Genomic DNA, 21,242 nt, shown 5'->3' with positions numbered 1-21,242 from the left:
AAACTATATTATTAATTCCCATTCCTACATCTATGCACACTTTATGTGTATATATATAATGTACATTCTTTAGTGTGATTAGTTTTAAGTGACTTCATTGTGAAGAACATCAACAAAACACCTTAAGTTAATTTTTCAAATCTAACTCAAAAGACTGTTTACATATTTCCATCCATCCATTTTCTACCGCTTGTCCCTTTCGGGATATTTGGCAAACTAAATTGCAACATTCAGGGAGGGAAGAATAAAGTGTGGCCTGTATTACCTTTTACAATAAGCAAAAATTGAAGCTGCAATGAACAAAGAGAGCAGTCTACCAAGTCAAATTATCTGTGTTAAAGCTGATGGTAATTCTGATAATATAAGAAAAAAACTTCATATTAGGGTCGTTGTCCTGCTTAAAAATGAATCGTCGCCCCAGTCTGATTTCAAGAGCGCTCTGGGGAAGGTTTTCATCCAGGACGTCTCTTAACATTGCGACATTAATCTCTCCCTCAATCCGGACGAATCTCCCAGTTCCTGCTGTTGAAAAACATCCCCACCGCATGATGCTGCCACCACCGTACTTCAGTGTAAAGATGGTATTGGCCTGGTGATGAGCGGTGCCTGGTTTCTTGTAAATATGACGCCTGGCACTCACGGCAAAGAGTTCAATCTTTGTCTCATCAGACCAGGGAGTTTTGTGTCTCACGGTCTGAGAGTCTTTCAGTTGCATTTTGGCAAACTTTTTTTTACAAAGAAATGGCTTCCGTCTGGCCACTATACCACACAGGCCTGATTGGTGGATTGCAATTTATTATTCTTATAGCCAGACCTATGTGTTTACTAGGCTACAACTGTTGCCTTCTACAGAGGTTGTCACACGATGAAGGCAACATGTCTGGTTATAAGAATAACAAATTGCAGAATTTTTTGAAGACCTAATGGCCCTCTTTGGGACCTGCAAAGCAGCATATTCTCTGTACCCTTCCCTAGATGTGTGCCTCAAAACAATACTGTCTTGGAGGTCGACAGACAATTCCTTTAATTTCATTTTTTGTTTATGCTCTGCCATGTCCTGTCACGTGTGGGAGTTTATATATAGACATGTGTGTGCCTTTCCACATGATGTCCAACCAACTGAATTTTCCACAGGTAGACTCCAATTAAGCTGTAGTAATATATCAAGGATGATCAGTTAAAACCGGATGCCCCTAATCTCACTTTTGAGCTTCATGGCAAAGGCTGTGAATACATATTTGTATATGATTTTTTAGTTTGTTATTTTTAATACATTTGCAAACAATTCTAAAAAATGTTGTTTCACATTGTCATTAGGGGTATTGTCTGTAAAATTTTCAAGACAAAAAATTATTTATTCCATTTTGGAATAAGGCTATAACATAACAAAATGTGGAAAGAGTGAAGCGCTGTGAATACTTTCTGGATGCACTGTACCATTTAGATCACAGGGGTAAAGCTCCCGGCCAGGGAGGTATTTCATCCGGCGGACGGGCCGTTTGATACACAATGTGCATCCGTGCATGGCATTTCAGCAAACAAAAACCCAATCTAACTTCAGCAACATCGCCTCATATTTCTAAAACATACACATACACATAAACACACACACTTAAATTGTACACAACTAAAGACAACATCACTTTAACTATTAAACAGTGTTTGTACAAAATAACACATTAAAACAGGAGTTCTTAACCTTTTTGACCTTGAGGCCTGACTTTTCCACTACAGAGGTGCCTGGGGCCCACTTAAATATTAACACTAAACTAGTAATCTTAGTCTTGATTTTAATTGTATTTTATTATATCTAACCTACTTACAGTTTACAACCTTGTCATATGACACAACACCATGAGTTAATCACAAATATTATTATTTATTTAACAAAAACTTAGTACTAATATAAGTACTAACTAAATATACTGCATAAGAAAGGACTCATAATAAACTGATGAAAAATGTATTTACATACAGGTACATTGTGCTAAAATAAATGAACTAAATTAATAATACATTTCTTAACTGTCAATAAAATTAAAACAGCTTAAACAATTTTTTGCGCCTAAGAAACTTCTTTATGACTTTGGCTCCATACGTCTCTTTTGTTTAAGACACTCTGTAAAAGTGTATTTACAACTGAGTAGCGCAGCTGCTCATACGGACCACAGCTGAGAAACAGATATTTTTGGGCGGCCCTCTGGGTGGCACTTGCGACCAAACAATAGAAAACACTGCATTTAATGAAAATGTTAGGGTACTATTTCCCAACTTAAAGCAGAGTGGAATGCATAGGGAGTCTCACTCTCTATTCACTTCATTCTGTTCAAGGACATAACACAATGAGTAACCCCTGTGTTTTATTTTAGCAAATACACACATAGTATCTTATTTGGTGTTAATGGTGAAAAGCAGTGCCAGTAATGAGATGAAGCAAGAGTGGAGGAATGTGTGTCAAAAACACACGTTTAGATTACCTATTGGTTTCATTAAACAATGCCATAACAACGCCGCCAAGGAGCGGGACCAAGTAGGACAAAAGCACGTGAGTAGAGGAACAAACGAGAAAGAACGCGCCAGACTTTGTAGGGCACAGTCTTCTCTCCAGCGCTGGTATTGCTACTGTTTTTACTTACAACAATTGTACAATAAATTGTTAATCTTCAATTCTAGTCTTCTCGCCATATTCAGACACGCCATTTGAACAAAAGATCCTGGGAGGTCTTCGCCCTTTAAAAGGGGAGATCGAAAAAATCAATCAAAAGTGATAATTGTAACGACAACAAAGCATGCTGGGAAACGCTTCCTCCTCAGATGCATGCTCAGATTCTGCAAAAAACTTACTGAATGTTTTCCCTTGTCTACCAACATCCCAACTGAATATACACATCTCCCAGATTCTCCTGTTTTTGTGTGCAAATGGTATATTGTAGCTCTTGTCTAAATGTCAATAGGATGACAACGAGGTGGTCGATCAACAATCACTTTATTAAAACAACATTGGCAGCCGTCTGTCTCCAAATAGCATCTCGACATCTGTTTTACCGCGCTTTACAACTCGCGACGCATTTACTGATTATCAGACTGTCAAAAAATAGAACTCCCCACACAGGAACGGATGAATATGAGCGCTGATATTTACTAAAATCCACATTTCCTCCACACCAGTGTTAATAAAAACTAATTATTATTTAAGTGTGTTTTGAATTGTGGGCCCCTGTGCGACTAAGTTTGACACCCCTGAAGTAGATTCTAGCCTACGCAAATCTAACTACAAATTACACAAACTATATTGCTGAAGATATTGGTAACTTACACATCTGGATTTAACGTGTGCTTTGCACTGCTCTCCTCTAAGATCATAAAATAGTGGAAAGAGAGAAGGCAGAACAGACATTATCAAGAAAATACAAACTCTTCAAGCTATGATTCATTACAACAAACCCGTGAATTATAGCTCACCTCTTCTCTTTTTGCAGCTGACCTCTGGCACGCACATGGAGAGTGAGGTGTGGTTCAAGTCCTCTCCAGTGTGACTCTCCCAGTCTTCAGGGGGACCGCCCATGCCACCTGGCCCCTCCTCGTGTTCGGACATCTCTGGAGGACTGCTGTTCCCTGACATGATCGCTGTGGTCACATCCTGAGTGGAGCTCCCGTCTGACATTGAGGCGTCCATGGCAGCTGCATAGCCTGCCATCAGAGCCAGCTCCTCATCTTGGGACATTGGTGTCTGTGAATATAAAGATATTCAACACAGAACCCCAGTAAACCTTCCAAATGCTAGTAGATTAACTCATCATCACTTTTGCAATCCCGGAGATGATGATGGTACTCTTCTTCACAGGTGACCGGAGCTTCTGCTTGGCAGACTGGTGCAGTTGTTTGATGGCGGCCTCAGCCACCGGGTCAGTGCCGTTGAGCATCAGCAACTCGGTGTCCGAAGAAGACAAGACCTTGCTAACCGTAGCTCCTAGCAGGGACGTCTGCTCTAAAACACGTCGCTCTGAAAGCTTCGGCTTGTGTACCAGTGCTTTTTGTAAAGAATCTAAAAGCAAAGACAGTAGAGATTAGGACAGTGGTCTCTGAACTAGAGTCCGCAGGCTGATTCCGGACCACCAGCGTCCACAATCTGGCCTGCGGCACATCCCAAGTTAAAAAGTATATAGGAATATAAAAAAACTAAAGAAAAAAAATCAATGCTGTCCTGTTTAGACACTCAGGCAAATCATATTATTAATGTAGAGGCCCATTTATGTTGCACAGTTTTATTTACAAAACAAAAGTGTGGGATACTTTCCTTTTAAACATATTTGTATTTGACTTTTATTTGTGTTTGGCGCAGCTGGACTGGAGTGGAAGGGGATAAAAATGAGAAGAAAAAAAACAACAAAACAACAACAAGATATATATATACATATACACACTATATATACAGTATGTATATATATATATATATATATATACAGTATATATATATATATATACACGTGTATGTATATATATATATATATATACATATATATATATATATATATACACACACACACACACACACACACACACACACACACACACACACACACACACACACACACACACACATACACACACACAGGGTTTTTACAGGTATTGGCAAATCTAATTTAATTATTTTTAACGCCGTTTTTAATGCCACTTAAACATTTTGTAATGCCATGTTCTACTGCAGACAGTTATTATATATAGTCAAAAGCTTACAACTGTCTTTATAGACAAAATTGTAAGCATTTGACAATGATAATATTGAATAGTTGAAAAGTTTACATTAGCAGTTACTATCTAGTGAATTAAAATTGTCTCACAAGACTGTTTCATCTGAGAATTTATTTGTATTTATTTTTTTTGCTGTAGCAGCAGCTGACAGTCAATATCACAGATTTTGCACACGCTGCAGAACGCCTCTCTGAGTTTACCATTGATGAGCTTTAAAGGCCTACTGAAATGAATTTTTTTTATTTAAACGGGGATAGCAGATCTATTCTATGTGTCATACTTGATCATTTCGCGATATTGCCATATTTTTGCTGAAAGGATTTAGTATAGAACAACGACGATAAAGATTGCAACTTTTGGTATCTGATAAAAAAAAGGCTTGCACCTACCGGAAGTAGCGTGACGTAGTCAGTTGAACATATACGCAAAGTTCCCTATTGTTTACAATGATGGCCGCATGAAGTGAGAGAGATTCGGACCGAGAAAGCGACAATTTCCCCATTAATTTGAGCGAGGATGAAAGATTTGTGGATGAGTAAAGTGCAAGTGAAGGACTAGTGGGGAGTTGAAGCTATTCAGATAGGGAAGATGCTGTGAGAGCCGGGGGTGACCTGATATTCAGCTGGGAATGACTACAACAGTAAATAAACACAAGACATATATATATACTCTATTAGCCACAACACAACCAGGCTTATATTTAATATGCCACAAATTAATCCTGCATAAAAACACCTGCGTGTTTGTTATGCTAGCTCCTAGCTCCTCTGCTAGCTCCTAGCTCCATAGAACACGCCAATACAATTCAAACACCTGATCAACACACACAATCACTCAGCCCAAAAGACCGTTTACCTAACCCAAGGTTCATAAAGCTTATATATTTTTAAAAAGTTACGTACGTGACGCGCACATACGGTCAAGTTATCGAATGTTTAGCAGCCAAGGCTGCATACTCACGGTACCTGATATTCAGCTGGGAATGACTACAACAGTAAATAAACACAAGACATATATATACTCTATTAGCCACAACACAACCAGGCTTATATTTAATATGCCACAAATTAATCCTGCATAATAACACCTGCGTGTTTGTTATGCTAGCTCCTAGCTCCTCTGCTAGCTCCTAGCTCCATAGAACACGCCAATACAATTCAAACACCTGATCAACACACACAATCACTCAGCCCAAAAGACCGTTCACCTAACCCAAGGTTCATAAAGCTTATATATTTTTAAAAAGTTACGTACGTGACGCGCACGTACGGTACGGTACGTGTTATGCTAGCTCCTAGCTCCTCTGCTAGCTCCATAGAACAGGCCAATACAATTCAAACACATGATCAACACACACAATCACTCAGCCCAAAAGACCGTTCACCTAACCCAAGGTTCATAAAGCTTATATATTTTAAAAAAGTTACGTACATACGCAAAAAAAAGCCAAAGCTGCATACTCACAGTAGCACGTCTGCGTCTTTGTCATCCAAATCAAAGTAATCCTGGTAAGAGTCTGTGTTGTCCCAGTTCTCTACAGGCGTCTGTGTATCCAAATCAAAAGTCCTCCTGGTTAGAGTCTCTGTTATCCGAGTTCTTCCATCTTGACTGCATCTTTCGGGAATGTAAACAAAGAAGCGCCGGCTGTGTACTGTTGTGGCTGACTACGTTCGAAAAATACGTCCATTTCGCACCGACAACTTTCTTCTTTGCTTGCTCGGCTTCCTTCTCCATAATGCAATGAACATGATTGAAACAGATTCACGAACACAGATGTCCAGAATACTGTGGAATTATGAAATGAAAACAGAGCTTTTTCGTATCGGCTTCAATGTGGAAGGCATACCCGTGTTCGCCGGGCTACGTCACACGCATACGTCATCCTCAGAGGCGTTTCGAACCGGAAGTTTAGCGGCAAATTTAAAATGTCACTTTATAAGTTAACCCGGCCGTATTGGCATGTGTTATAATGTTAAGATTTCATCATTGATATATAAACTATCAGACTGCGTGGTCGGTAGTAGTGGGTTTCAGTAGGCCTTTAACCAGGCTTTGAAAAGTTAGCCAGCCAGCCACTTTTGCTGAAATTTGCATTTTCCCGACATGTATTCATGTTCTTGCTTTCATCACAGCATCAGGATATAGGGAAATTATTAGAGAGTATCTTAACTTTAATTTTGCCTATCATTCACAATCCTTTTTTAAGTCAAGAACACGTTTGTTTTTTTATGCTTTTTAAGTCATAAATACATGTTAGTAAAATCCCAACTATCCTAATTCTAACAATGGAGTCAAAGGGAGCGCCTCTATTTGTCCCACAAGGCCATCTAAATAAGAATTAGTTGATCAGTATAATATACCCAGAAGACATTTTTGAAACGTTATCTCTTTAAAACATGCGGTATAAATGCATATTCTCTGAAAATATGCAACATTTATTTCTTCCTTCACATTTAAGTCTAATAATAATCTAATAAATAACAGCAATCAACGACGACCATCGCTTGAGGTTTATTTGAATCTACCACAGACTTTTTTTTTTTACACCTTCCCAATGAAATACAGTACTACAAAGAACCTAATATTTATTGGTTTCAATGTGTCAAGATAGTCCTTGACTAGCACTTGCTCAAAATGAAGACATTTTTCTACTTAAGGCTATAATATATCCTCATTATTGAATGTATTTACAGTAAACCCAAGGATTTTGTATATTTTTTCCTATTTTCTGGTCCGTCTGTCAACTAATTTGAGCACCGCCACCTACATGGATGTGAGCACTCTTTGAGAAAAAAGAGGAAGATTTAGTGTGTTTTTACACTATATTTTACCTTTAGATTTATTCTCATCTATCCTAACCTCTTTTGGCTGTCTTTTTGACACTTACAGTACATGTCCCAAGTAATGTACCACAAAATGTTTTTTTAGTACAAAATGTATTAACATTACTATCATTGAAAATGTAATGTAATGTTCTATGACATGCATGCATAGAACTACGAAAACGTTTCCCATCTGGCAACTCTATACTTTAACCACGGTCCCTTGGGTAATATATTTCCGGTGTTGTTACCTCTGTTTACAATTTGTCACTTCAAAACATATACCTTTTCGTTTTCAGAACTATCAGTGTTTGGATTGTTATCATCCAAATATGATTAGCAGCAAAGTAAACAGCAGTCAACGTTGTGGCTCGGAGAGCCAACGAAGGCGATAACAAAAAAGCTAGATAGATGGATAAGCTAACTAGCGAGCTTGTTTCGGTGCTCCTGATCGTCTCCCCCTCCTGCAACTCAGTGCGGCGTTTAGGCAAGAAGAACAGCAGGTACCTACAGCTGAGGCGAGCGTACAACAAATATTGTTTAGATCGTCTTTTTGTCTAATCGTTCTTTTTATTGATATTGGTACGCCCGTTTTTACACGTCCTAACTTTTGCATGATGATTTGTTTTTTCTACAAAACTTTTCCCAATTCTTTTGTGTACTGTCTCAGTTATCGTACAGGCAAACATTGCATTCAACAAACTTGTTTGTTTGCTCACGTTTCATTCCATTAAATGGCGTGTCTAACACAGAATTCGATATGTTGGTGACTCAGTCTGTGTACTTTTTAAAAAAATTAAATAAGTCTCCAAAATAATCCACCATTGAAACAAAGAAAGTTGCGAAAGAAAGTAAAAGTGATGTTCATTTATACATTCCCCTTGTATTGTTTTTCAAATTTATAAATGCAAAACCAACTTTTCTTACCTGTTGGTACCTATTTCTGTGTATTTGATATCAAACAATAGAGGCAAGGCGTAGATATTTATAAAACAATCTTGCCTTCTTTCAAACTTGCTCCAAACGAAGCATTTGGAATTTGAGAATTCAGAGAAGTAATTTTGCCTAAGTTACGTAAGCAGATATCTCCATGCATGGTAGAGAATTACCGAAAAAGTTGTGTTAGTCTGCCATTTTTATTGAGTTGTAGTCCAAAGTTGTAGTCAATACGTTCCTTATTTTTCTCTCCGCTCATGTTGTGGGGCAGACTGGCTCGTACATGCACATGCATCTTCATGCAATCTTCTGCTGTTGCCATTTCTAATACATAGTAGCTGATACCTCTACCTTATATCGGTCAGTAGACTCGATATGAAAGTGCTACATGGCTGACGGGGTAGAAACCGAGTTGAAGGGGGCTTGGCCTGGAGGAGAACTTCGGCACATAAGTAATACCGTCCACAAATGGTGCACTCTGAAGAGACAGTCAGAAAGTGGCTTGAATATGGTCTGTAAAACATGATCTATGAAAAAAAAAATCTATGGACCAAAGCACCACAATTTTATGGTATGTATACCAAAGGGAAGTGTTCTAAATATAGAAAAAAAAATCATAATATGACCCCTTTAAGTGCAGTTTGTGCAAACCTTTCTTTGCGACTGATTTTGGGGAAGCTTCTGTAGCAGCAGGCGTTTTCATGGGTTTTCAAAACAATGTCAAAGCAATCCTGGCGCTTTTGGTGGCTCATAAGGTTTGTTGTGTTGAAGCACAATGGGTTTTTTCGCCCCTGGCAGAATGTTCGCAGAACATTTGGTGCAAATAGCATACAAAAAGTATTCCTCTGAAACAGTAATAAAACGTCACGTTTGTATACAACGTTCACGGGGAAATTTTAAGACAACCTACAAAGTAGAATAAAAGGAGTGCTTGATTTGCTCACCCTAACCTACCTACAGCACAGTATATATAATCTCACTTTATTGGAGTATTGCTTTTAATCTGAGCTATTTTTTTATATTATCGTATTTATTAATGCAATGTCATATTTCCTAATACCAGCCTGATAATTGTCTACCAGATATTTATTGCGCACTCCCTCTTAAATGATACAGAAACGGGTAATTATTATATTTATGGTGTACAACATTTAACATGAACTGACAGTTTGTGCAGTGTTACCAATGCTGAGTCCTGGAGGGAGCAGTCGACCTGGTTTGCTCTTGACTGCAGTGATGGTGGTGACCACCGTGCCACAGGGCATGACTGTCCGGTCCATCTCTACCCTCTTGGTGGAAGCTGGGGTCGGGGGCTGCCAGGAGCGCACCTCATTTGGATCCAGGTAGGTAAACTGAGTGATGGAGGTCCGCACAGTTATGCTACACTACATGGAAAATATTACACACAAGAAAAAGGAGTCTTACATCAGTAGTAAGTGATCCAGTCTTTACATCTTTGGTCATGAGGGAAAATGTTTGCTGTCCCTTAGGCTGCTTCTTAACGAGGTCAAAATGCACTGACACCTGGCCTAGAAGGCTGTCTAAAAAGCGGAGAGAAGATTTTCTTTAGTCAACGACAACTAATAACAATGAAGCTACAACCTAATGAAAACCTCACCCTTATGCTGATATGCATCATTCATCAGCTGAATAATGAGTTCTTTGGATTGTCCGTTTAGTTCACTGTCAGGGAACAAATATTGCTGGAAAAGTCACAAAGTACAGTATTTGAAGGTGCTTCCTTTCTAAAAAAAACTTACAAAACAAAAGGATGGTCCCATGCAGGATTGGTTGTGTTCTTTAAAACAGACGTATTAAACTTCTGTGGAGGGTCATCTAACTGCAGCACACATACAGGATTGATGCTGCCTACAATCAGAAATATCATCATAAATACAGCAAAAAGACATGACAAGAAACAACTCAAATTAATTAATAATGATAACACATTTTAAAATATAATATTGTAAAATTGTTTTCATTAAAACAATTACAAACACCAAAGTGGCTCCCACATCTAAATGTGGCCCTCAGTGAAAAAAGTCTAAAGAACCCTGACGTAAATGGACTAAGACAAGCAGACACAACAAAAGCAATAAAAAAAACTTCTAAATATTTTGATACTGAACAACACTTCACACTCTTCAAACTCTTACACTTGTACTGAACTGGATTGCAATTTTAATTCAATAATTGTATTTATTGGTAAGTAGCTTTATGGTCAGTATTCATGGGTGGACTGGGACAAAAATTTGGCTTAAGACATTTTGGTCCAGTCTGACCTATTGTATTTCTAGAACCTAAAAGCACACAACTGAGTTGTGTTGTGTCTGCAGCGGCATGTCCCTGGGTCGGTCAAGGAAAGATGCAGCAATAAATAAATATATTAAAACAATTTTAAAAAACGGCTGTCAATCGGCACATGACTAGTCCGTTTTTATTTTACTGTACCCTAAATAAACAGGGCCAAGACCTAAATGCTGAGGCACGTACGCCGGGAATTGGACAAATGCTCCGTCATGTCGCCATGTTGACCTTTCAGTGATAAATACATTTGATTGGATTTCCACTTCAAAATGCAACAGGAAGATTACAATGACAGCGGTTATCTCAAAAGATCCAGAGTTTCACCTTTAAAAAAGCATTGGCGTTAGCAAACATCTTTTTTATCAACATAGCTGTGCTGTTGTGTGATGTGATTGTGTTAAGACAAGATAAGAAACATACTATTATTGTTGTTGATGTTGCTGTGTGTTATCAGAGTGCTCCTTAAAAAGTGTATAAGTTGATTGTGAATGTTCGGTTAAAATTATTTGAAAACATGTAAACATCATATGGACGCTAATAGTCACCAAAGCTTTTTAAATATCATGCTCTTAACACTGATAGTATTATGATGATGTAACAGATGTCATAACCCCTGACAGCCAGAGTATGTGACATGCATGACATGAAGAAAGGCGGTTGAAATATAACAAGAGAAGATTGTTGAGAACACTGGTATGTAATGACTATTGTTGGTTCCCACCATTCTTAATTATTAATCATTGAACAATGTTTAGTCTGAGAGGTATCTTGATGACGTTTTATATTGACTTAAGCTTATCAAAAGGAGTGTGACAAGATTAAAACGTGACAATATATCTAATTTAGAGAATAGCTGTCTTGCGGGCAGAACATTTTTTTCCCTTCCAAATAGAAGCATATTTGTCTGGCGGTTGGTAGAAAAAAAGCGAGAGCTAACCTCTTTATTTTCCATTCTAGCGGTGCCACTCGACTGCTCGGGAAAAATAGTTCCTCAGTGTTTGCTCTTACAATAACAATGTCGCTACAGCTTGGTTATTACATAGGTAACGGAATGTAAATTAAGTATTGTTGATGTTTTTTGAATGCATTTTTTAAGTGATTTAGAGGTAGAAATGATTGCTCCCACTAGCTACATTGCTCGCCACTTTGAACGAGCCGATTTTTATTTGTAAGCAAAAAAAACAAAAACCTTTTGTCTTCTTTTCTCTCAAAATGGTTGTGAACGATAGACAAAATCCCAAAAAAGTGCAATTCTTTTAGGTTTTGCTCACATTTTCTTTTAATTAGACTCGCAGACTTGGTGCGTCACATGTTTTAAGAAATACAAATAATATGGAGAGAATACTTAAATGGGAAATACCAAACGGTAAAAGTATATCCGTCGTTTTCCGTAAAATATTGTACTCTTCCGCCCTCCTCGATTAGCTCTCAAGGAACTCTAAAGAAATGTTTAACCTTTTCGCGACTTGAAGGATTCGTACAGCCGAAAACAACTCAAGCATGGATAATTTTTCTTCGAGAAAGGCTAAATGGTGCCTCAGACCCATTGAGAACAGACGTTGGCTGGACTACCATGCATATTTAATGAGCCGGACGTGAGCAGGACTTGACGTCATGTCAATCAATCAATCAAAGTTTATTTATATAGCCCTTAATCACAAGTGTCTCAAAGGGCTGCACAAGCCACAACAACATGTTAGGCTCAGATCCCACACAATCCAAGCAATTCAAGGACATTTATCGTCATACAAGCACACATGAGACACATGAGGTGGCACCAAATTTGTGTCAAAGCACTTTGAGTACCTTGAAGGTAGAAAAGCGCTATACAAGTATAACCCATTTACCATTTACGGTACTTTGGAAAATGCTGATTCTCAGAAACGTTAACTGAAAATGTAATGTTTAATAATGTTAATACCTCACAAACTGATGCTTCGCCTCCTCGACATCAAATATATTTTCCGGGTGGTCGTCTATCAAGTAGCTGCTCATATTACTTGCATTCCCCGCAGTGTAGTGTCACCAAACTTTTTTTTGTCGTTTAAATGGATAACAAATCAATTTAAACCACACGTTGATTCGATGTTATTAAAAAAATGTGGGTTAAAACATCACAACTTCTGCCCGGTTTTATGTGTCGTCTTGAAAACACTCCAGATGAAGGCAGCGACTTTGCCTTATAGTATACGTGGACCAACGAGGTTGTGTTTTTGCCAGGGTTTGTTTATATGTCTGTTGGTAACATAACTCAAAAAGTTATGGATAGAGATTAATGAAAACTTCAGGAAATGTCAGAAAAAACAATCATTTCGACCTTGCATACTCGCGCTAAGCAGATAATTTTGGGAGAGGTAGTTTCCTTCCAGATCGGCAAATTCAAAAGTGCCCAAATAAAACAACATTGACCAAATTTTCCTTTTATACCGTCATACGTCACGGTATTATTGTGAGGATTTTGATACCGAAATACCATGGTATTTATAATGTCGTTACAACCTTACAGTTGAGTAGGTTATAGTAGTATAGTAGTTACTGTAATATATTATACATAGATTATGATTCTGTATTGCAAATACAGTAGAATGTAAAAACAATGACAACAAACCAAATCAAATAAAACCCACATTCAGTACTGTTGGGAAAAGTGTGCAAGTTAAGAATTTTGGGCCCAAGGTACCGGGAAATGTAATGTGGTACCAATCCCTGGGGGTCACGACGCTGTGATGTACAGTCAATCTAACGTTGATGACACATGGACAACCAAGTTTGGTTAGTGAGCTATAAAGACAACCACTATGTCCAAAGCAGTTGGCTACAATAATCCTACCTGCAACATCTTCCTGCAGATTGAGCGCCACACAAATGTTTTTCACCAGCAGTTTCCAGTCGTGGGCACGGGGGGGTTTAGGGGGTGAGAACACTCTATTGCACGTTTCCTGAAGGAGAGAGTTGAATTTTTAATAATATGCTTTAATTTTATGTATTTAATTTTCACAATGAAGTTTCTCCTTGACACTATTTATTATATGTCAGTAGGTAATAGTATAATCACAGTTTATTTAGCTGACACACAATATTTTTATCCTCCTACCCAGGAAATGGTGACAAGCTACTCTGAAAAATAGTGTAAACAAGTAGTAGGCTTGTTAACAGACAAAGACAAATGGGCTTCACGACGTCATTGTATAATTTGCAAATATTGGCCATGTCATGTACGAGTAATTGTAATGGATGCTGTGCGAGAGAGGTGTAACGTGGGGGACTAAATGTCAGTAGAGAACATAAAAGCAAAATAAATATGTTTACAAACTGAGGCTGTCGAATTGAATGGGTTATTATACTATACGGTCAGTGATCAGGTCAATGCATACGCCAGAGCAACGATAAAAAACGACTGGTAACAATTTGGCTTCAAAATACACCCTAACGGGACTTTAGATAAAACCAAGGTAATTTGCATGTATTGCAGCAATGAATTATCCAAGTAGAGCAAGTTTAAAATAAAATGTAAAAAGCAAAATAAGTTTTTGAGGCAGCCACTAGCAAGAACGTTACTTGTACTTTGACAACAAGCGGTGGACAACAGACGATGTGAGCGGAGTATACTGTACCTGTGGCAATGTTGTCAATGAAAGTACCACAGATTAGATAAGCAATACTTTTATAGCAACTGTGATTAATCAATATTAAACATACTTTTTCATATGCTTGTTGAGAAGAGTAATATGTGCGTTCATTAATCTCCTTAAGTCTTCAATAAAACCAAAAAGAAAAAACTTTACAAAAAAAAAATTCTAATTAAAGTGAGCACACGCACAAAGTCAAGCACAATTCTTTTTTACATAGCAATCAACTTGAAATTGGTCCCAGATGTTGCTGTGGCTTGGCACACCCACATCACGCCCCCTTATAAATACGCAAATCATAATGAAAGTAGCCATGTGCTTGACCTCTGCATGTTCTGACCAATCACATGTCAGTAGGAGGTGCTTCTTTCTTGTGATTCCATTGAACCCAGAGTGAGGAAAAATTTTTTGTCACGTCAGGAAGAAAGTGAAGAATAAGATAGATGTGCGTGGTCATAACTAACTCAGGGAAATTAGTGCTACACCCTGTTTGAAAAGATAGTTGCTACGATATCTAAAACTTTAGAAGAGACGAGTGACTTTGATTACTCCCCAATATAAATATAAATATAATTAGTGTAACTTATAACAAAATAGGTTCATACAGTAGCCTGCTCACATGAACCACATCGGAAATTCATGTAAAAAATGTGTTATATGGACAGGTACCTGTAGACAGCCTGTGGAAAATGTGCGTACGTAAGCCATGAAGTTGGCGGGAGGAAGAGCACATTTCCATGCTAACGTCAGTCTTTATACATCTCATCTTTGCTATGAAAAAGGGCATATGCCAGATTTTTGTGTGTAAGCAAGCTAGTTAGTTAGACGAGGGCCCAGGCGCGTATGAGGTGTTTTAAAAGTTAATCCAGAGTTGTAACCACCAACTACATTCACGGACAGTCCCATCATAATGTGTGAACACATTGCGACAAATCTATTTTGGGGGGTCCAAAAGTATTTGTTGCAGGCATATACAAATGTCTGTTGAAAACTGAACCGTACCGACATTCTCAGTCCATGTGTTAAGCCAGGTTTGGTGGAAATCCATTTAGCATTTTGTGCTAATCCTGTAGCTGTAACTTTAAATTAGATTTTATTCGTAACATACATAGTTGTGGTAACAACCTAGAAACATAACAAAATAGAAGTAGAAAAAAAACTATTGTTAAAGAAATGGTTTGATACAAATAAGTTAACTAAATTTAAACAAAACAAAATGTGTAGTGTTTGGAAATCGTGCCATTGATGTATGTAGAAAATTTAAAATAAATTATACTGAGATAGAAAGATTGAATGAAATAACATTTCTTGGAGTAGTTTTACAAAATAAGCTCAGTTGAAAGCCCCATATAAACTATATCAAGGCAAAGCTACGCAGATCTCCTGCAATAATACCTAAAGTCAAATAACTGCTAAATGAAAAAAACCTACATATTTCATACTGTTCCCTGGTTCTCCCTTACATGGTCTAGAATTATGGGGGAAAACTTATAAAACCAATCTTAATCCAGTTAGTATCACTCAAAAAAGAATGATCTGCATTGGGAATGAAGTGGCTAACATGCAAATTAGCTTTTAAATAAATTAAAAGCACTAAAATTGAAGGATTTGGTCGACTTTAAGACAGTACAATTTATGTATAACATAAACAATAACAAGTTAACAGTGTGTATTCGGGGATTGTTTAAAAACAATCTATGTTTATAATTTCGGAAAGAAAGACATAAAAACATACGTGAGAACAAGTGCAAAGCAGCTTTGTGTGTCTTTTATTGGGACTAATGTATGGAATAATTTGAACCAAGAGTTGAGAGACTGCTAAACTTTCATTCAATTTAAAATTATTTTAAAGAAATCAATTATAAACAATATATTAAGAATGGATGGCAAGGATGTAAAATTAACATGTTGGAACTTTTTCATATTTTTCATTTATTTTGTGATTAATAGCAGACAAAAACATTTACAACTACATGCATAACCCATTGGTAGTTTTTTTCTGTTTTGTAAATACACTGGGATAGGTGTAATAAGCTTTAGCTTCTGCCTATTCCATTTCAGACTATATGTATATTGAAGAATGTCTTCTCTTTATCTGTCAAAATGTTTAAAAATGTCTGAATAAAAATTACACTTGAAACTTGCTTTGTATTACTATGGTATAGAGAAACCACAAAGACAGTGGTGGCCTAAAACAACGTACTGCAGTGGTCAACACTAACAGAATTAATCGATATAACGTCACATATTAAAATAAATCATGCAAGAACATTCTACCATGTGGCAGATTTGTTGTTACTCGTTCTGTTTGTGAACGTATTGGAATTTCTCAGGACAAACCACTAATGTAGGTCGGCCATAGCAATGACAGAAATAATGTTCTAAAAGAAACAAGTATAGCAGTGAAAAGTAATACTCTAATTATTCTAACTACAAACAGACAAAAAACATGGCTTTAACCTGTTTATTTTGTGATGCATTAAGTTAATTAGACACAGGTTGCTTTTGTGTGTATTCATTGGAACAAATGAATGATGTAGTGAATGGGTCAGACTTGAATCTTTATTGTAGCTAGTTTTCTTATGGGGCTAAAAATGAAATGCTATTATTAAAAGGGCAGAAATGAAACACAACCAAGAAGACAGTTTAGCTTCTAATGTGCAATGAAAATAAGGAATGACTAACACCCACCTTGAGCTCAGTGACCTGAGCAGGCTTGCAATTCAATAAAACAGAAGGACAAGTCGCACACAGCACTTGTTTCAACTGCTCTTTTACTTCTGCCACACAGGTTTTGCTGACATCGTCCTGATGAAGACAGACACATTGAAACTGAAAGTGTCACCTCGACGTACATATTTTTCATCATCAGAGAAAAAACAGATTATTAAAAATTAAGCAACAGTCTGACTGGAGTTTGGCACATTATTTTCATGATTATAACCTGCGATGAAGCAGGTGTCACTTGCAGCACGCCCATCTTCAGGTGAGAAACCCCCCAGCTTACGTTGACTTCATCGTCAGCTTCCTGCATCAGCAAATCAAGCTAAGGAACATAAGAGATGATATTTACAGCATGAAAGGGGATACACTGTCATATACACTACCGTTCAAAAGTTTGGGGTCACATTGAAATGTCCTTATTTTTGAAGGAAAAGAACTGTACTTTTCAATGAAGATAACTTTAAACTAGTCTTAACTGTAAAGAAATACACTCTATACATTGCTAATGTGGTAAATGACTATTCTAGCTGCAAATGTCTGGTTTTTGGTGCAATATCTACATAGGTGTATTGAGGCCCATTTCCAGCAACTATCACTCCAGTGTTCTAATTGTACAATGTGTTTGCTCATTGGCTCAGAAGGCTAATTGATGATTAGAAAACCCTTGTGCAATCATGTTCACACATCTGAAAACAGTTTAGCTCGTTACAGAAGCTACAAAACTGACCTTCCTTTGAGCAGATTGAGTTTCTGGAGCATCACATTTGTGGGGTCAATTAAACGCTCAAAATGGCCAGAAAAAGAGAACTTTCATCTGAAACTCGACAGTCTATTCTTGTTCTTAGAAATGAAGGCTATTCCACAAAATTGTTTGGGTGATCCCAAACTTTTGAACGGTAGTGTATATAGTCATCTATTAATAACACGCACGCAAGCACGTCAGGGGCGTTATCAAGAAGGCATAATTGGCTGAAAAGGCAACATTTTATATATATATATATATATATATATATATATATATATATATATATATATATATATATATATATATATATATATATATATATATATATATATATATATATATATATATATACACACACATTTATGCTAATGTAAACATATTTTTCTTGTTACATTAAATAATTTTGCTCTATATTTAAATTTTTGATGCTTATTATATTGCTGTATTTAAATATTTGCTCATTTAATTGCTATATTTTATGAATACAGGCTAAATTTTATATAACCCTGGTTTATTTAAATAAATATGGCAAATATGTAAACAGTCATTAAAATTAGAGATGAAAAAAAATCACACTTGAGGTTGTTTGATAGTCTCTACAATGAATTTAGTGTAAAACTAAGCCCACAAAGGAAAGTATACACATATAGTGCACATACATGTAAAAATCATATTCAATTGACGATACAGGTTGGGATAAACTGAAAAAAATAATAATAAATGCGACCAAATAGAATAAAGGTTGACTTTTATGCTGCTAGCTTAAAGGGGAACTGCACTTTATTTTGGAAATTTTCCTATCGTTCACAATCATTATGAAACACATGACAACAGATGTATTTTTTTAATGCATTCTAAATATTAAATACATTTGATCCAAAGTCCGCTTACAATGGAGCCTATGGGAGCCGTTCTATTCTGCCTATAAACCCCTAAAAAACATCCAAACACCTCCATTTAGGTTTTATATACATGCTGAAAGTATATATCTAATGTAGTAACAGGAACATCTATAATAGCATTTATGTATTTTAATTATTTCAAGCATACGTTTTTTTTTTTAAAAACAACATCACTGATTATTACTCACTGCAGACATTATGAGAGCCAACAATCATAATAAAACATCATTTACTGTATAAGGTCAGCTGTCATTAGGATGCGGACTGCTAGGATGTTCATGGGGGGGGGGGGGGGGCGTCTTTTCGTGTCCTTCTTGCCATTTTCGGGTCTAATTTGGCTGTCACAGTTTACCAACATGTCGGAGTACGTCCTCAGCCTTCTTCTATTCAGGTGAGAGGCATGATTTATGATCTACAATAAACCTCCAGGGCGCAATGAAGCAAGAAAGCAGCAGACCACTCCATGATGTAAACATCGGCACACACTGTAGTGATCACGGCGCCGCTATAAATAGTTTGTCTGCTTTAGGGCTTGTCATAACAATATTACTAATAGAGGGTTGGTATTTTTTTACACTTTCCACAATGCATTGCTGTTATCCATATTGAAGGGTGGAAGATATATTTCAATAAAATAAATTATCAGCTAATTGTCGCCGATAATTTATCCAGTAATATTCATAATGCAGACGACGTGTGCCATTGTCAACTACCACAATTGAGATGGGGGAGATATTACTAGCTTTTATCACATTCCTAAGCGTATTTCTGGACAAATGGAAGCGGCTGTAAAGAAGAGTTAACGGCAAAGGCGAGCATGGATTGCTACAATCAACCGAAATGTAACATGCTGACGGCTTTGTTTGTTACGATCATTTCAGGTAAAACATATTGTAGGTAAAATAAAATCTAAAATAAATAACAGCTCAACTTTGCATTAACTTGTTGTGATTGGTTGAAGAACTTTGAAAGTAGGTGCATTGATAAAAATTGTACTCACTTCTCTTATAGCCACCACATAAAAGTGAAGCAACATGAGAACATTGTTCTCCCAATTCTACCTTACTGTGACAGTCACAGTGTGCTGAGATGACCTTAGATTGGTTATCCACTATTATACAAGGTGTCAAACTTGGGTTGAATCATTTCTAAGAGTCCATTATTCTAGCCCGGCTTGACAACACAATGTCCACTGGGTTTATAAAGATAAACATAAACGTCATGAACCCATCCACAAACAAAGCCGTTACAGCTATCTTGACTCTCATGATTTTGAAAGTCTAAGTGTAAAATGGGCTTGGTTGAACAATTAAGTACGGTAGATCACAAAGTCCGGGTATGAAACATCGAGGAAGATGTCGTGCATGGTCTCTGCTCCACTTGTACGGTTCCTGGCATTTATTTACGGCTGTTTGCTCCTTATTACAACAAAGAGACTTCTTATTTAATGACTCACAGTATTTTTCCATCATACCACATTCGATGCAATGTTATTTTCCACTGAATAGTTCGGAAATATTGCGTGTAGCGTTATCATGGATGATGACGCTCGCCCTTCAAAATTGATTATGACAATGCACTTCTGGGTTTTATAGGCGTAATAGAGGACCTCCCCTAGGCTCCACTGTAAGCTGACTTTTATTTTACAAGTAAGAATGCAAAAAAAAAATACATCCGTCATGTCTTTCATAATGAGTGTGAACAATAGGCAAAATTCCAAAAGTGCAGTTCCCCTTTAATGCTAAAATATAAAGGACAATCTCATTGACAGGCTAAATAAAATTTCCATCAATTGTTTTAAACTTAGACAAATGTGTAACACATTAGATCTTAACAGAACAAAATTTGACATTAAAAAAAATTAATTTATACTCTTAGACAAATATACACCAAACTCTGGAGACAAATATTGACCGCTAACTTTGTAATACAAGGCCCGTCTACTGTTTTGTACTGTGCACTGACTAACTACAGAAGCCTGTTGCTCAAACTTCAAACTCAAATTTTAAAACAAATAATGTAGTCAACATTACATGGAACATTTACATGATTGCCAGGAGAGAGCAGAACAGTATATCACCTGTAAGGCAAAGTGTTACCTTTTGTATCTCGAAATATATATTTTTAAAAAAGACATCAAGAGGGGCAAGCGGTAGGAAATGAATAAATATATTTTTGATTACTATTTTTCGCAACATTTTTTTTATACAACTTGGGCCATCACAAATAAATTAATGTATGGGAAACACTGGCCTTTGTTCTTTTTTTGTTGAGTAAGACTGCAACATAATCCACTATGGGAACAAAGAAAGTTGCGGGTTCATGCATTTCAATAAATCAGGTGAGAAACCATATTAATTTCAAGAAAGAACTCAAGTATGAAAATTGCACTCTGCTCTCCACCCTGTCCCCTTATCGCAATTTT

General features: G+C 36.9%; 1 protein-coding gene across 2 annotated transcripts in view; it reads right to left on the bottom strand.

Annotated features, from left to right (window-relative positions):
- The window catches only part of LOC133650785 (C2 domain-containing protein 2), a 66,090-nt gene that overhangs the window by 9,844 nt on the left and 35,004 nt on the right, over window positions 1–21,242 (bottom strand). Inside the window, exons 4-13 of one of the 2 annotated variants that reach the window (XM_062048431.1) lie at window positions 17,391–17,492; window positions 17,138–17,254; window positions 13,648–13,756; window positions 10,271–10,379; window positions 10,129–10,193; window positions 9,936–10,051; window positions 9,694–9,862; window positions 3,804–4,045; window positions 3,463–3,730; window positions 3,317–3,353 (exon numbers count right to left, since the gene is read on the bottom strand). In XM_062048431.1, the coding sequence (XP_061904415.1) occupies window positions 3,317–3,353; window positions 3,463–3,730; window positions 3,804–4,045; window positions 9,694–9,862; window positions 9,936–10,051; window positions 10,129–10,193; window positions 10,271–10,379; window positions 13,648–13,756; window positions 17,138–17,254; window positions 17,391–17,492 (1,334 nt within the window). The remainder of the gene's footprint in view (window positions 1–3,316; window positions 3,354–3,462; window positions 3,731–3,803; window positions 4,046–9,693; window positions 9,863–9,935; window positions 10,052–10,128; window positions 10,194–10,270; window positions 10,380–13,647; window positions 13,757–17,137; window positions 17,255–17,390; window positions 17,493–21,242) is intronic. The other variant, XM_062048430.1, reaches the window with a different exon arrangement.

The sequence above is a fragment of the Entelurus aequoreus genome, linkage group LG05, assembly GCF_033978785.1.
Source record: "Entelurus aequoreus isolate RoL-2023_Sb linkage group LG05, RoL_Eaeq_v1.1, whole genome shotgun sequence".
Lineage (NCBI taxonomy): Eukaryota > Metazoa > Chordata > Actinopteri > Syngnathiformes > Syngnathidae > Entelurus > Entelurus aequoreus.
This window is presented reverse-complemented; position numbering and strand designations above follow the sequence as displayed.